This window comes from Oncorhynchus nerka, linkage group LG10 (genome assembly GCF_034236695.1).
Source record: "Oncorhynchus nerka isolate Pitt River linkage group LG10, Oner_Uvic_2.0, whole genome shotgun sequence".
NCBI classification, from domain to species: domain Eukaryota; kingdom Metazoa; phylum Chordata; class Actinopteri; order Salmoniformes; family Salmonidae; genus Oncorhynchus; species Oncorhynchus nerka.
Window position 1 is genome coordinate 81,083,055 of NC_088405.1, and position 17,754 is coordinate 81,100,808.

Genomic DNA, 17,754 nt, shown 5'->3' on the forward strand with positions numbered 1-17,754 from the left:
GATTTCCATATGGTCTCAATAAAGTGTCAGAATACCATAAAGATTCAGTATGTTTAAAAAGTAAACTTCACAACTATCACTGAACAGCTGTTGAAACTAACACAGGAGTTTTGTGGTCTCTGGCCAGTGCCAAAGAGGTTTGGTTTGTTGGATAAGATGATACATATTGAGAATGCAGAGGACACACAGTACAGAGGTAAGAGCATCACCATTAAACATTATATATGGGTCGTTCCACAAATAGAATACCCTAAATGTATGTACCCTAACTTGGTTAAAAAAAATAATAATAATAAAAATGAATTTTAACATTCTGTCATAAATGCTCAACTTCATACAAAAACATGCTTTCCCATCTCAAGAGGTTAAATAAAAGTGCCAATAAAGTGCCATTCAATTTGATTGACCATAACATGGTTGAGGTTTTCACCTTAAATCAACCATAAATCCCCTTGTGACACGGGAAATGGAAGCTTGTTGTGTGCAACAGGAAGGGGCAATTGAATGCAAGCTTCACAAATCTTTTTAAAATGTAAAAATGTTCTAGCCTATGGGTAACAGGATTGACGTGTTATGCTTGAAGATCTCAGTTTTCCATCACAAAACACCAAAACATTGGCAAAAAGAGTAGCAGCAGCTCATCTGCTTTTACACTATGACTTTACTATTGCTTATATGTTCAATGTTTCTTTTGAAAAATTATTTTAAAAAGAATAGTTTTCCCATAATCAAACAAAAGTTCTGTTCACTTAACCTGAAAATGAGGGAGAGACTTAAATGTATCAATAATTACATTAAATATATAATCATCTTCAGAAATGACAGTCAAAGCAAGAACATAACTAAGGCTTTACAATGATGGTGAAAACGTAAACATTTTGGGGTTAAGTGAGTTCAAATCAGAACGTTGATTATTAGAAATGCAGATTTTTGGCACTTTAGCAAGTCTTTATTCGGATACATTGAGTGCACATGTGGTCTATATTGAAGGGCACATTTAATATAACAGGCTATTACAATGTAATATTGGTGCGCAATTTCTACTTACAACATCAAAGGGATGCAAAATGTACTCTATTCGTGGAATGACCCAACTTCTTAGGTAAGTCATTGGCCCCATTGAACACAAAAAGTGTAGCCTACCAAGCCAAGAGCCTGTCTGCATGGCACACGACAAGGTTTTCCACACAGAATGGGCCCTCCCCAGCTTCTTACTATGCTGTAGTGAGGTGTGCATTCGGAGATGCAGTGCATGACTAACATACAATCTTTATGTCCAGCTTTGGGGAAACAGCAGGTGAACCAGACATTAAGTTTGGCCTTGGTGATAAAGGTTGACAACAGGGTTAAAGAGGGAAAGCATTCCATTCATCTCAGCGGAGACCATCACTTGGGATTTTGACTGGCCATTTTCTTTTGTGTTGAGACAATTTTTCTGAAAGATGCCTCCGGACATAGTTAGCAATGAATAGCCAGTTGCTGTGGCGCAGTTGAGGTGTAACTGAAAGATCATTCATGAAATTAGGATATTTAATACAATTAAAAAGTCATTTACGAATCAATCAAATCCACTTGTGGCATTCACCTCACTCAGTCATTTACCAATTTCAAATGGGAATATACAAAGTATCAAATTACTCTGTCCGTGTGATAACTGCAAACACCTTTTGTTCCAGCATCCCTTTTACTTTCTTTTTTTAAGAACAGCTATAACGGTGGACCCTTTAGTGATGAATAAATTCCTTGCTGGAAGCCCAGATAACATTTCATACAGGCTTAAATAAAGACGCCTTAGGAACCTGAATGACTATCGGTGAGATCTACTGCCCATAAAAAAAAGAGCTGTCGGACCACTGAATAAACCGACACAGGTCTGTTTCGCATACTAATACAATTACTGCAGCCTCCTGGGGAGATAATAGGGCTGCGTGTGGGAGAGAGAATCTCCTCCATCGGTGCATCAGCATTGCTGATGAGCCCAACATAAAGAGTTGCGGACCAAAGGGACCCCTGCCTCCTGTTAGCTTTTCATCCATCCAGATCATGAGGAGAGCCACATTTAGCTAAAGTGTTCCACTCTACTTACTTCGCACACCTTTGGCTATAGCTAGTACAGTTTCCCTCACTTAAATGAATAACTAGAGTGTGAATCACTACCACTGTATGTGCAGCTCAATAGAGTGGTGAGGAGGAGGAGTCTACTGTGTCCGGAAGCGACTTCACCATACATTTTCTGGATTAAGGTAAAAACTCAAATATCGTTTTAAACTTTGTTTTATCATTGACAGTTACAACTGATTTCGGGATTGTATATCGATTCGCTCTCCTTAAATATTTGTAATCTGATGTATTTGTTTCAGTGTTCGAATTGTTTAATCAAACTTTGCACAGTCAGCTCCTGATATCACGGCATAAAAACTACAATCTGTGTACCGAATTAGCCTAGTACGCATGTCTGCCCAGCTATGTCCTGTCCAAAGCTTGTTTTCCCTGGCTAAACTAGCTGAACTATGCTAGTTTTCAAAATGTATAAATACTGCACCCTCAACTTCAAAACTCGTTTGCTAGTTATACAATCATGTAACTAAGAAATTCGCTGGAAAGAAAATGTAAAATTAGTTACTGTTTAGTTGAATATTCATGACTGGTTCGAGCTATCTATTGTGTCATAAGACAACAGTGGCGAAGGATATCATTTCTACTTAAAATTAATTTTAACGGATCCAAATTCAGTTTTGATATCTACCAGCATCATTTGCGTATGGTTGGCTGGATGTTTTTTGGGTCAATGGGATATGTAGTGATTTTGCCAGCATAGCCAGATACAGTTGAAGTCGGAAGTTTACATACACCTTAGACAAATACATTCAAACTCAGTTTTTCACAATTCCTGACATTTAATCAGAGGAAACATTCCCTATCTTAGTTCAGTTAGGAACACCACTTTATTTTAAGAATGTAAAATGTCAGAATAATAGTAGAGAGAATGATTTATTTCATCACATCCTCACTGGGTCAGAAGTTTACATACACTCCATCACAGGGTTTGTGATGGCCACTCCAATACCTTGAATTTGTTGTCCTTAAGCCATTTTGCAACAACTTTGGAAGTATGCTTGGAGTTATTGTCTATTTGGAAGATTTGCGAACAAGCTTTAACTTCCTGACTGATGTCTTGAGATGTTGCTTCAATATATCCACATATTTTCCATCGTCGTGATGCCATCTATTTTGTGAAGTGCACCAGTCTCTCCTGCAGCAAAGCACCCCCACAACATGATGCTGCCACCCCCGTGCTTCACGGTTGCCTCCCCCTTTTTCCTCCAAACATAACGATGGTCATTATGGCCAAACAGTTCTATTTTTGTTTCATCAGACCAGAGACCATTTCTCCAAAAAGTACGATCTTTGTCCCCATGTCTGTTTTTTTATGGCGGTTTTGGAGCAGTGGCTTCTTCCTTGCGCTCCTTTCAGGCTATGTCGATATAGGACTCGTTTTACTGTGTTTCCTCCAGCATCTTCACAAGGTCCGTTGCTGTTGTTCTGGGATTGATTTGCACTGTTCGCACCAAAGTACGTTCATCTCTAGGAGACAGAACGCGTCTCCTTCCTGCACGGTATGACGGCTACGTGGTACCATTATGTTTATACTTGCGTACTATTGTTTGTACAGATGAATGTGGTATCTTTGGGCATTTGGAAATTTCTCCCAAGAATGACCCAGACTTGTGGACGTCTACAATTTTTTCTGAGGTCTTGGCTGATTTCTTTTGATTTTCCCATGATGTCAATCAAAGAGGCACTGAGTTTGAAGGTAGGCCGTGAAATACATCCACAGGTACACCTCCAATTGATTCAAATGATGTCAATTAGCCTATCAGAAGCTTCTAAAGCCATGACATAATTTTCTGGAATTGTCCAAGCTGTTAAAAGGAACAGTCAATTTAGTGTATGTAAACTTCTGACCCACTGGAATTGTGATACAGTGAATTATAAGTGAAATAATCTGTCTGTAAACAATTGTTGGGAAAATGACTTGTGTCATTCACAAAGGAGATGTCCTAACCGACTTGCCAAAACTATAGTTTGTTAACAAGAAATTTGTGGAGTGGTTGAAAAATGAGTTTCAATGACTACAACCTAAGTGTATGTAAACTTCCAACTTCAACTTGAAAAAGGTTACACCTGTTGTCTAAATTAGACTTTATTCCTATAATTTGTAATCCAGGAATGTCACAAGTTAATTGACACGAGAAAACTAGTAACACTACAGAGCACAAATGGCTACAATAAATGGCTAAATCACTTCCGGAAACGAAGGGTCCGCGGAGCTCCTTCCCCTCCCCAGCACTCTATTAGACTTGTGTTTCTGTTGAGAGACTCTCATGCGAGACAACGCCTCACCATAAGGTAAGGTAGACCTACAATCAATAATAAAGTGCAGATTACTTGGCTTACGAATATGCAGAGCTCTAGTAACATTTACAATTTGGGTCAAGGCTCTTTTTTAATCCACACAATTTCTGCAACTCACCGCAGTACGATTAAATTAAGAGCCCATTGCAAAATGCACACCACATAGCTCTACTACAGCTGTTTTATCAACAACTTTAATACAGCCAGTTACTGGACAGGCTAGTGAGAGAACCACATCAGTGCTGGACCAAAATGTCAAGAGACACCAAGTGTGTATTCCCATCAACCTCCCTGTCCCTCAAGTTTTTCTGTAAAGTTATTTCACCACATCCAATCATGACTGCCTGTCAAAGCAGAAGGAATTGCTTGACATTGTGAACTTCCGTGGAGAATGCCTGAACACAGCACTGCAGTCTGACTGTGTCCCTTAGTGGGAAGATAATTATTAATTTCCTAAGACACATTTTGAATGGAAACCCATACTAGCTCATTTTAATGTCTGCAGATTACTTAATCGACTCGACTGTGTATTACAACAATTGTATCAATTCCAAATATTTTTTACATGAGAAGTGGGTGAAAGGCATCTTTTTGTTGTTTCTCAATGGTAGAGATGGTACAGTATGAAGCAAATCAAGCAACATTGTAAATACATCCCAATAGGCCTCTATGCTTATCCAATGTTAAGCCGAAACTACAATAGGCTTTCACTGTTTTCATAATGCCTCCTAGAATAATCATTAGGTCGGAGTAACACATCATCGGCCCCTGGGCAAATCTCCAGCAGACTCTCTATAGCCAGTCCTCATCTCGTATTCAGGCCTTGTCTGGAGCTAATCAGGGGAGACTGGAGTGTTATTAATTATGTTTGCCAAATGACTGCCCCCACCTCCCTCCACCGCACCATCACCCACCCCCTCCTTCCCCAACCCGTATTAGAAAATGGCAGTCGTTGCATCCGTCCCCATCCTTGGCAGAGGAGGTGTTTTGTATTCCTGAAAGAGGTGTCATGTTAGCATTTCGCAACAGTGTAACTGACAGATCAGAGTCATTATCGGATATTTTGTAGGGGGAGGCTACGTTCCGCAGACGCACATTTGGAAATGTTAAATCAATTATATCAAACTTGCGATGTAAGTGAGGTAATGACATCGTATATTGCAGGTTGATCATTGCTTTCATCGGTGACTGAGGCCACGTATATAGTGCACTACTTTTGATTGGGTCAAAAGTAGTGCTCTATGTAGGGAACAGGGTGCTATTTGGGACACAGGCTGAGTGTCATATTAATGTTCAGTTGTTGCTGATACCAATGGCCAGGAATAGAAGGTGGTAATTATACGTCTTTTTGTTATGTTGTGAAGAACGGTATCAGTCAGACTAGTGATGCTCTTCAGGTGAAACTGTTGCTGGCCAAGGGAAAAGGTGAGGGTGGATGACTCATCTTACGCAGAGGACAGAAGGATCCTTAAAAAGGTGTTGAAATGCCAATCTCTTCAATAACCTTCAACTACAAGACCCAAACAAACTGCCTGCGATTGACCAATCCCATATAGAGCGCTTACATAAGGGGTGTGCAACCTCTGACCCGGTCTACAGCATATCGCATGCAGAACGACACCATTTTGCTTCAGTTGAAATCAACCAATAGAAAATGAGAACAATAATGTAACTCAAATACAGTAGCCTATAAAATGGCAGAGTACTAGCAAACAGGTTTTGAGGAAGTATGAGTAGTATGAAGAAAAACAAAGATGATGTTCTCAATCAGCCAGCAGCTCTGCATCACAGCCGGTAACTTGATTGTATTTACGTCAATGATTTCCTGTGTGGCTGTTGTGTAATTAACTGTAATTAATGACAAGAACAGAGTAAAATGGACTTGTGTACTCCAGTTCATACAAGAACAGTTAGCGCTGATAGTGTGTTAAGTAGGGTCCTGGTACATATTGTACCCGAGCTCTGCAAATGCTACTGATTTCACATAAGAGATTTATCACATATTGGAGCCTCTTGATCTCTTGCAGACTTCAATGCTACAGTAGGTTTCTGTATCAGAGTCCCAGGTTCTCATTAGATGGGCTCAATCGGTGCTAACTGACAGGGAGAAAAAATGTCACTTCATCAAGCCATGGCATCGTCTAATTGAGTAAGCTCATTTGAGGAAGACGCGATCACTAAACAGCATTTCATTAAACCAAGACGGAGCAGCACGTGGAATATGCACATTTCCTGTTCTCATCAGGTTAACTGCAGGTAATGTTAGGGTAGCTCTTAAAGAAAAGGGGAGACTGTCAACATACATGTACGTTGTGTTAAAACGGCGAGCGTATACAGGAACTGGCAGCGGTGCGTATGTAAACGATTCCTCTTCAGTGCCATTCAGAAAACCTTTGCTCAAACACTGTGGTAGGTTTTCTGCATCAGAGAGTGAGGAATGATTCCCGAAAGAGTGCACAATGAAGTGCAATTATACAACCTCAGTGTAAAGAGAAAAGAAAAAAAGAAAAAAAGAATAGCAGCAAACTTCAGAAATGTCAAGGTAGATTAGATAAATTGGGTGAGGGAGAGAGAGGAGGAGTGGATAAAAAAAATGTAAACATTTTTTTTTACCTTTATTTAACTAGGCAAGTCAGTTAAGAACAAATTCTTATTTTCAATGACAGCCTAGGAACAGTGGCTTAACTGCCTGTTCAGGGGCAGAACGACAGATTTGTACCTTGTCAGCTCGGGGATTTGAACTTGCAACCTTCCGGTTACTAGACCAACGGTCTAACCACTAGACTACCCTGCCGAATGGTTGGAAGTATAAGACTGGGGTGCATGGGGAAGTGGGAGGGTTATTTACAGAGACCGACAACAAGCAAGTTTCCCTCCTGCTATCAGGGAAATCAATGAAAGACTTACAGACACTACTGTAAGAGCCTTATTGGTTATTTTCCCTCTCTCGCTTCAAATTCCAGTTGAGCTGGCACACAGCTGCACACGGCTACCTTGGTAATGACAGAAAAAAAGTCGCTTGAAAGACTACATCAAAACAAAGCGATGTGAACATAAAGACCCAGGTTGTGCGTGGGCTCAAGGCTTCATTGAAGGAACGCACACAAAGCCAACTAGCGTGATTTCACATTGGGTAGAGTGACAAAAAAACTTTAAAAAACTGATTGAATTAAGAAATGGTTACTTGGGGTGATATGATGACATTCTTCCTTTTTTACTTAGCATCTTATGATGTCCATCATTCATTCTTGCGAGAACAGTAGTCTGGCCATGGTTGCATCATCTACAATGATCGGAGGTAGAAATTAATTTGTAAAAAAAAGAGTACCATATAGAAAAATACTTTTCATATTGCTCCTTTTGCACCTTCAGTGCTTTGGATTCCAGTAAATATACCTAGTAAAGTACATAATGTCTGCTAAATGCCATCGTCATTAAAAGCTACTCCAGTCTAGCGCTATATATCATGGTGAACAGCTTCAACATACAGATTGTGTCTAAAAGGGAGTCAAATAGACTGGATTGAAAGTGTGCTAGTGTCTCGAATAGAAGAAAATAAATGCTAAAAATCAATGCTAAAACCAAGATCTAATGGGAAATCTGGAGACAAAACTCCACTATAATAACACACTTAAAAATGGTTGCTATTCAAGCTCGATTGAACATGCACACACATGAAATGGTTCTGCTACCTTATAAAGACTAATGAATAAGATTCAAATGAAGAAATAGTGGGAATGAGTAATTGCTCTGACTAATCCCTAAGTGGCTTGAAACAGGACGATGTTGAGTGAAAACAAATGAGTGAGCAGGGGAGTCCCAGCGCCTTGCATAGGGCTAAACCCCATTATGTTCTGATTAATGACGGCCCGCCGCTCGCAGGCGACATAAATCAACGCCTTATAAATAGATATCCATTCTCCGGTTTCCCTGGAGGTAATCCATGCAGTGGCGCATTCTACACAGCCCGGGCTATCCTTGATGTCCACATTTGTATATAAATGACATTCATATTTTCAATCAATTACAGCGATGGGGTATTAGGGGGAGAAGTCTATCCCCAACTATTGGGCAGAGATGGATTTCCGGGTCCTTTTCCATTTAGTGGTGCAGAGGGAGTAATTTTGCTAGTTGGCTAACGGAGTACACGTAGATGAAAATATTTTGCCATTAAGCAGACACTCTGATCCGGAGCGACAGTAGTGAGTGCATACATTTTCATACTGGTCCCCTGTGGGAATCGAACCCACAACCCCGGTGTTGCAAGTGCCATGCTCTACCAACTGAGTGACACAGGACCCTGAAGTCAAATGAAGTCATTATCCTGCAAAGTTAACCAACACGTTTACGGCACTGGACGGCGGTAGCTGGCGTTGGTGATACAGTACCGCTTACGTTTAATGATATAAAAGTATACAGGAAAAGGGCAGATAAAAGAAGAGGGTATGAAATGTGGTAAATTGCTTTCTTTGTATGGATGCATGAAGGCCAAGAGAAGTACAAAATAAAATACAAATTAAAATCCCCAATTAAATTAAGGCTCCACGTTCTGCATGGTCACAGTCGGGAAAGTCAACACTTTCAACAAATGTGTCAAGTGAGCACATGAAAGAGAGCTGTTATCTTTAAAAAAGCGGGAGCCACAAATTGGCGAGACACCATCGCTGTGCAAATGAGACCTAATTGGGCTTGAGTTGTGCCAGCGGGCGTTCTGGCTGTGGAGGGCAGGGATAGCGGTGGGGGATCCCATACTGGCATTACACCGCACCCACTGGCAGAAACCGAGAGAGACAGGGGGTCTTGTCGGGGCTGGAACACCCGAGGACAGGGTTTCCTTCCTGGGATGGAGAACAGGAGCTTTGCTCAGTATTTACATTTTACATTTGTCAGAAGGCTAAGGGGGGTTCAGCTCTGTAAGCACTCCTGTTCAGGTTTCTTCCGGTCGGTGGGTGTGCACATACTGCTTCCGAATTTAGAGACATTATTGTTGGGAACGCAACATGGAAGGGAGAGCGCAAACAGGTACCCTTCTTGGGCACCAACACCTGTTGCTCTGAGCTCACATCCCCTCAAGAGTCCTCTACACAGAGTCAATCTAGGCCGGCTTGACATGGAAGCCAAAGCGGTCAGAGCTCTTAATTTGCAATGCATTGCAACAGGCTAGACTTGTTAGATACTGGCCTAGTGTGTAGGGTTAGGCAACACACAGGGGCTGATTCACTCTCTCACCTCTGCCCTTATTGATTAGGCCTATGAGATGTGAAAGCAGTGCAGTGTAAACAACACCTTGCCTAATAAAAGGTGATGTGGATCCACACAGCATTCCCATATTGCTTAAATCTAGCTTGTCCTGTCAGGTCCGTTGAAAGTAATCAACAAGAACAGGGGGAAGATGGATTAGAACCCACTCTGGGTATAAAATGGGACTTTTATCCAAGGCCACATTGAAAGTCACACCTATATGGCCAATGCAGTACATATTCCACAACCCTGACCATGCTCTGTCTAACCGACTGAGCCATTGGAGCCACATAGATAATGTTGAGTTCTGGGTGTACTCACTGGGGGAGGGGAAGCTGTGGTCTGTGTCGTAGTCCTCAGGGGGAGCTGTGCTGTGGGGGGGCTTGCTGGTTAGGCTGGAGCGGCTCTCTGACAGCAGGCTGCCCTGTGGTCCCCAACCCAGCCCTGTGGGGGTCCCAATCCTCCCCCCACTGAACACTGTGGACAAACACACAGGGGGTTAAAAGGCACAGTCTGGAAGATTTCCTACTGTTCAATAGTTTTGCTGTTCATTGTGATTGATATTGATTGTTCAAGAATAAATCTCATCAATGGCTTACACTCTAAGTAAAACTGTCTTACAATTTCTAAATCAAAAGTTGTATTACTCCATTGTGTATATTTGTGGTGTCTTATGCGTGCCAGGGTCAGAGAGAAGGTATACAGAGGGATGTACCTGAGTCAGTACGCTGCTTGCCCTCAGAGAGACCCTGGCTGGACACCTTGCTCTTCCCGCTTCCTTCACTGTGGTCCGACTCACTGTCGCTGCCACTAGACACCACTGCAGACACACAGAAGAGACAAGACAAGAGTGCACGTCAATAGGGGATTATAACAAGACCAGTAGGTATCACATAAAAACAACACCTTAGCTCTTATATCAAGAGATCTGAACCTCTTGACGAAGTGACTAGGTGATTCTCCTACAATATAGACCATGTGTAAATGAAAAAAAATGTTAAAAAGGTACAGCCCAGTGTCACCCCATAATGGCATTAACGTGTTAATTCAGAAGTTATGGGCGTTATTCATAGGGCTGGGCGATATGGGCAAGTAATCCTTCTCCCCCCCCCCCCCCTTAAAAGATTTAGATGCACTATTGTAAAGTGGCAGTTCCACTGGATGTCATAAGGTGAACGCACCAATTTGTAAGTCGCTCTGGATAAGAGCGTCTGCTAAATGACTTAAATGTAAATGTAAATGTAAAATATTATATCACAGTATAAAAAATAAAAAATGAAGGTATTTTATGTTTTTGAACAATAAAAGTTCTAAATTTGCTTTATGAGTAGCGCGTGACCCTACAGTGGCAACACATACATTCTAAGTGAATTCAACAGGTCTTTCGCCATTCTTATTGCTTTATACTGTTCAATTTAACATCAACCCCCCCCCCCCCCAAATGAGCATTTTCATCAGTTTCTGCATTTCCTGCACTCATTTGAGATCATTTCCATACTGCCACATAGGGCTGCACGATATGGGCAAACAATCTAGGCCTTATTTTTTATCAAATGTTGCAATTGCGATATCGAGCAACTGTTGGAATCATGGAAATAGAATGACTATTCTAGTTCTATAGTTAGAATATAATAGTGGGCACTTTGAATACAGTGTTGTTTGACTTGACAACGAATGAAAATACCAGGGAGGTGTTATTGTGACATGGTAGGAACCAAAGTGTTGAGAAGTGTTTCCTAGAGGACCCTTATAATCTTTGGCTACATTAAATGTTTTCTCCTAGCTACTTCATGTAGCTAACATAAGCTTGCTTTGCATATTCCTCTTTGATTTAGAAGACACTGTTTCATAAACAACATGCCAATTTAGGTCTACACCATCACTGGTATTATCATGCTGTATAGCCAATTTACGTTTGCTCTGACTCAGTACATTTATTGGCTAGCAAGCGATTAGCATTAGTGGCTAACACGATTTAGGCCCAACTTGCTAAGAAAAGACAAACTAGCTGTTTGCAGATGTAAGAAACAAACTAATAGTGTAATTATATAACGCTAGTGGATTTATATTAAGAAGAAAAGTTAAAACAGTATCATTGCCATCAACATTGTTGCATGTGCTGCATTGACCAAGCACACTGAACACAAGTGTCTTGTGGATGAGGAACAACAAATGCACTCGAGTGACAGAGGGCTGGGCTAGGTCTGTGTGGAAGCGGCATGGAGAGAGAGAGAGAGAGCGTGGAGAGAGATGACTCAAGTAGCCAAGTAAAATATAAAAATTTACTTTACACATGGCGTATCACATTTAACAAACCAAACATTCAAATACTGTTAAAGAAGGTAAAGTAAAATCCCAAACCGGTCTGTGCATCAATACCGGTATATCTTCAAATATGGTATACTGCCCAGCCCTAGTTATCCAACTGCAGGTGCCTCTGTATGACCTGAAGAGGGGTTCCAGTTATCATGCAAATATAATCATAAACCATTATCATAGCACAAAGACAAGATCTCGCTCTGCTGGGACCTTCTATTGGTCTAGTTCATACTGGTTTAAACAACCACATCATGCTAGCTGCAGTATCGTAAACGACACATGGCAGCCAGAGAGAGAAACTGAATCTGATTCAAACGTAAACCAATGGCTTCAGAGAGCAAGTTGCATAATCCCCTGTGCTTCGGGGTGTGTTGGGGCAATTTAGGAGTTAGGCAGGGGTGTAAGGGCACCTAACCAAGTCTGCGCTGCTCTGGCCCTCGCCATTGCATCACCCCACACTGGCCCTGATCAGTGGCCTGAGGCCAGTCTGCAAATTAGATTTTTTTTCTGAAGGTGAGAGAGAAATAAAAAAAATACGGGAAGACCGGTGCGGGTCTGCCTTCCAATTTTTCGCAGCCCATCTGCCATGGTTTCAATCAGGCAGGGAGGCTGGCAGTGCAAGGACTGAGTGTGTGCTATACACCACCCCTCCTCTCTCTCGCTCTCTCTCCAAAGAAACAGTCTCCTTCATTTATACACACACATTCACACATTCATATTGACTTGCATATACACAGGTGCAGCCACAAACCCACACTGTCATACGCATGCACCTATTGTACACACACACACACACACACACACACACACACACACACACACACACACACACACACACACACACACACACACACACACACACACACACACACACACACACACACACACACACACACACACACACACACACTCACTCAATCCTTTCTCATGCTCCCTGTGAAATACCACCCGGCTCTTCAATCTGGTCTAATGAATACGGCCAAGGGAGCAGCGACTTCTATGTCATTGCTGACTCACGCGATTCCCTCCCGCACCAGCCCAAACTGTGTCAGCCCCGCAGGCAGGCAGCTATAGAGGTGAATATGAGTGCGTGTTTTGGCTTTTCAACTTTCCCCAAACCAAAACGACTGCGCGGATCAAGTGGGGGAAAAAGTTACTATTGGAGTGGGAAATGTAAAGTTCTCAACTTCAGATTGTGCTATGCAAAACATGACACCACTTTATACAGCCTAAGCCTCAAGGACCTTTTGAATCCAAGTTTTCTAGTGTTCTAGAGGATTACAGACAGCCAGATCTAAAAGGCATATTTCAGCCATTTTATGGGAAGACCTATATTTAGGTTTTTATTTCCAGTACATCTTGCTGCTCGACAGCAATTCTCTGAGGATACCATCGTAATGTGCAGCATATGTGCAATTTCCTTCCATTGTGCCCTTGAGCAAGGCACTCAACTCCAAAACTACATCCAGAGGAGTTGCCAAGTGATTGACTCTGTACTTTTCTCCACCCTTATTGTGCCAACAAACATCTGGGGTGCAGAGGTAAACATCATTCACCTAAAAACACAGAACTGCACAGTAATAAACTAAAAGGAAATAAGGAGAGCCTCTGGCTGGTCTAGTGGGTAATGCTGCCTGCAGCACATATTGAGTACAGGTTAGCGTGCAAACTAATCCCACTGCTCTTACCTATATGGCTCATTCAACCTACACCCCTCACCCACACAGCTATCTATCCCTATAAAATTTGAAAAATACGAGTGAAATTCCAGTCTCCTTAAAAAAATACAATGAAAAAAGTGAAACCAGTGGCATTTTGCTCGCTCTCTACATGCTTGTTGCTGTTGGCATAATGTTCCTCCCATCTCATTAAACAACCAATCAACAGCGGTGGCAAACTAACCAAATGAAGAGTAATGGCTTCACTGGAGGAGACACTCTGGTTTCAATTATTTGACTTCCCGATTCAGATGTGGGGCGGCAGGTAGCCTAGTGGTTAGAGTGTTGGACTAGTAACCGAAAGGTTGCAAAATCGAATCCCTGAGCTAACAAGGTAAACATATGTCGTTCTGCCCCTGAACAAGGCAGTTAACCCACTGTTCGTAGGCCGTCATTGAAAATAAGAATGTGTTCTCAACTGACTTACCTAGTTAAATAGAAGTTAAAAAATAAAATAAATGTCATAGCTAGTGTGGTTGGGTAATGCAGTCAGCGGTCTCAGTGAGTACAATGTGTTTGTGTGACTCAGTCACACAGCGAAGGGCAAGAATGTGAGTGAGGCATGACTGAGGTGTTCATGACTGTGTGGCGACTGAGGTGTTCATGACTGTGTGGCCATGTTCTGTTATAATCTCCATCCGGCACAGTCAGAAGAGGACTGGCCACCCCTCATAGCCTGGTTCTAGGGAGTTTTTCCTAGCCACCGTGCTTCTACACCTGCATTGTTTGGGGTTTTAGGCTGGGTTTCTGTACAGCATTTTGTGACATCAGCTGATGTAAGAAGAGCTTTATAAATAAATTTGCTTGATGGAGTAGATGGCGCCAAATACAAATGACAGACTTCTTAGATAGAGGTCAAGATTTAACATGTCGCTCTAACAGATTGAACAGCACTATTTGTGTAGGTTGTTTGCTAGTATAAAAAAAAATAGACAAAAATATGTATTGTCACACACACCGGAGAGGTGCAGTGAAATGTGTTGTTATATGTGATGTACTTCAACATAATTTGTCAGCATTACAACAAATCTGGCACGTTGCTGACCGTTCTTTTGAAAAATGCTTTCAAGACCTATACACTGACATTCAGTTATTTTCCATGACAGTGATGACAAAACTGAGAGGCATATTTCATAAGATCTAATGACACTATATGGTATAGCGGTAAGTCTTCATCCAGTAGTACAGTATGTGTATTGCACCTGCAGTACTGTGGGAATGCACACGGCAGCCATTTTAGCGCTTCATTTGAACAAACACAATAAAGCACATGGGTCACGTTGAGGTCTGACTAGGAAAGTGGTGTTACCCTCTCCATCATAAAAATAAAATCTACCTCGGAAGACATTTGGCCAAATAAACATTTTTAAGAGTCACCGTCTCGAGCCTACGCCACAGATGGCGTCTGCGTTAAAAGCGTGGTTGTTCTGTCAAGTTTTCTTATTTCTCCCTGTCTCTGTGAGCCAATTTGGAAGGCCCTGTTGAATGATTGGTAGCATCACCGGCAGGCTGGCTATCTCTACCACTTATCATGCAGAAACCTGGGGTCTCCAAAGAGAGAGAGAGCAAGAGCGAGATCTCTAATTTCAATTGATCTTGTCCACTTCGAATATGACTCATACCTCTGAACAGCTCGTTTTAAGCACAACTCACGGGCAAGGAATGTTCATTGGCGTTTTTTCAATATTTATCATCATCTTCAAAGCGTGATGTTTAAATGGGTGTCGGAGTAGGAAAACACACAGTGTGAATTTATGCAGCGTTTATCCTGAATTACAGATTGAAATTCCTCCCATTTTAGTTGCCAAATGGAGCACTTAGTATTCAGGCACATCACTTAGTACGAGAGATTCATCCCGTTAGTGGGAATGGGGAGATTGTCACCTAAGTCAATGAAAGCACATTTAATTGATGGTCATGATGACATACAGTGGCAGGGTTATAGAATTCTTCTGAGCAATGGTGTACAAAGCCATTGACCTAGAACCTTCCTTACTTTTAAAGCTATAGACAAAGCCAAGGAGATTGTACAGTTTTGTCATTTAAAATCACTGTTACCGATAGCCTTAAAACAGAACAGATGTATGGTAAAAGGAGAATGGATGTGGGACAGGTCCACTTGATTAAAAATACCTGAATCAAGATCAAATCTAAATGTATTTGTCACATGCTTCGTAAACAACAGAAGTAGACTAACAGTGAAATACTGACACAATGAGTAACGGATAACTTGGCTATATACACGGGGTACCAGTACCGAGTCAATGTGCAGGGGAACGAGGAAATTGATGTAGATATTTACATATAAGTAGGGATAAAGCGACTAGGCACTTTATCCCTAAAGTGACATAGCAGTGGCTATGTGATGAGTCAAAAGAGTTCAATGCGGGGTCAATGCAGATAGTTAAATAGTTAACCAATAGCTACCCGGACTAACTATTTAGCAGTCATATGGCCTGGGGGTAGAAGCTGTTCAGGGTCCTGTTCCGGGCCTGAAACTAACTTGTTGGTCAACCAACCACAGTGGAAGGTAGATAAAAAAAAATATCTATCAGCCACTCAGATTTTTTACCAGACAACACATTTTTTGGGGGCCAATGTTTTAGTCCTGTATTGACAGTTTGATGGCTAATTGGAGGTCATAATGGGATTTATTATAAGCGTCTGGATTAGTGTCCCGCTCCTTGAAAGCAGCAGCTCTAGCCTTTAGTTCAGTTGTGATATGTACGTACGGTCACGACGTGAATGACGTCGTCGATGCACTTATTAATGAACCCGCTGACTGATGTGGTAAACTCCTCCATGTTATCGGATGAGTCCCAGAACATATTCCAGTCTGTGCTAGCCAAACAGTCCTGTAGCTTAGCATCTGCTTCATCGGACCACTTCCATATTGAGCGTGTCACTTGTGCTTCCTCTTTGAGATTTTGCTTGTAAGCAGGAGGATAGTTTGATTTGGTCAGATTTGCCAAATGGAGAGCGAGGGAGAGATTTGTATGAGTTTCGGTGTGTGGAGTAAAGGCGATGAAGTGTTTTTTTGCTTTTAGTTGCACAGCTGACATGCTGGTAAAAAACAGTCACCAGACACTAGGAACGCTGGCTCTGGATGTGCATTTGTATTTTCTTGTTTGCTTATGGCCCTATACAGCTCGTTGAGTGCAGCTTTAGTGCCAGCATCGGTTTGTGGTGGTAAATCTCCCTCAACAGAGAAGAGGGCATTTCCCATTTCAACCTTTGACTGAATGGAGATCCAAAAGATATTATCCAGAGACAGAGCAACCCTCCCTCTCCCTCCATGTCAACCCAGCATCCCTCCATCCTAAAATAACCACCCATTGCCTTCTATAAATTCATCAATAGCGGGATATTATGATCTTTACTCGGTTAGCACAGCCAAATACAGAATTTCAGGCACACTAATGAAACCCATTTTGGGAATTTACATAAATGATCTCTGATTAACCCAGGGAAATTAATTCAAATGATCTTGGGGCATTTCACCATGGAGGAAGAGCTGATAGATAGTCGGAGCCAACCGAAATGTAGCCCCAGACAATAAGGCTGCATCTCAAATGGCACTCTATTTCCTATAAAGTGCACTATATAGGGAAGAGGGTGACATTTGGGACTCACACCATTCATCTAGATAGGTGGGGCGAGGTCAAGCACAATATCTTTATCTATGGTCGATTCGGAACAACACAGGTCAATGAATAATAAGCAAGATGCTATTTGGACATGGTTGTGGTTAGTAAAATGACTGGTTTCATGCCTCGTAAAAGAAAAGGTTGATTAATACATGAACACGCACACGACTCACAAACAAACAAAAAAATGGTTGAAGCATCCACCCACACAAAGCATCGTAAGTAAAACAAACCCGTCATCCAAACACAGAATCCTCTGTATTCTAAGTGTTGTAAACTGGTGGATATTTTAATGAGCCGAGACAGTCATTAGACAGTGAATCATCTCCCTATCTTTAGAGCCCAGTGTCTCTCCATGCTGTGCAACAGCCACAAGGCTCCACCTAAAGCTGGAAATAGGACTGAGGCCAGAC

At 41.7% G+C, this 17,754-nt stretch overlaps 1 protein-coding gene across 2 annotated transcripts in view; it reads right to left on the minus strand.

Moving 5' to 3' along the window:
- Positions 1–17,754, minus strand: part of doc2b (double C2-like domains, beta) — a 263,270-nt gene that overhangs the window by 202,721 nt on the left and 42,795 nt on the right. For both annotated transcript variants that reach the window (XM_029671532.2, XM_065023792.1), the window contains exons 7-8: positions 10,373–10,477; positions 9,979–10,134 (exon numbers count right to left, since the gene is read on the minus strand). In XM_029671532.2, coding sequence (XP_029527392.2) covers positions 9,979–10,134; positions 10,373–10,477 — 261 coding nt within the window. The remainder of the gene's footprint in view (positions 1–9,978; positions 10,135–10,372; positions 10,478–17,754) is intronic.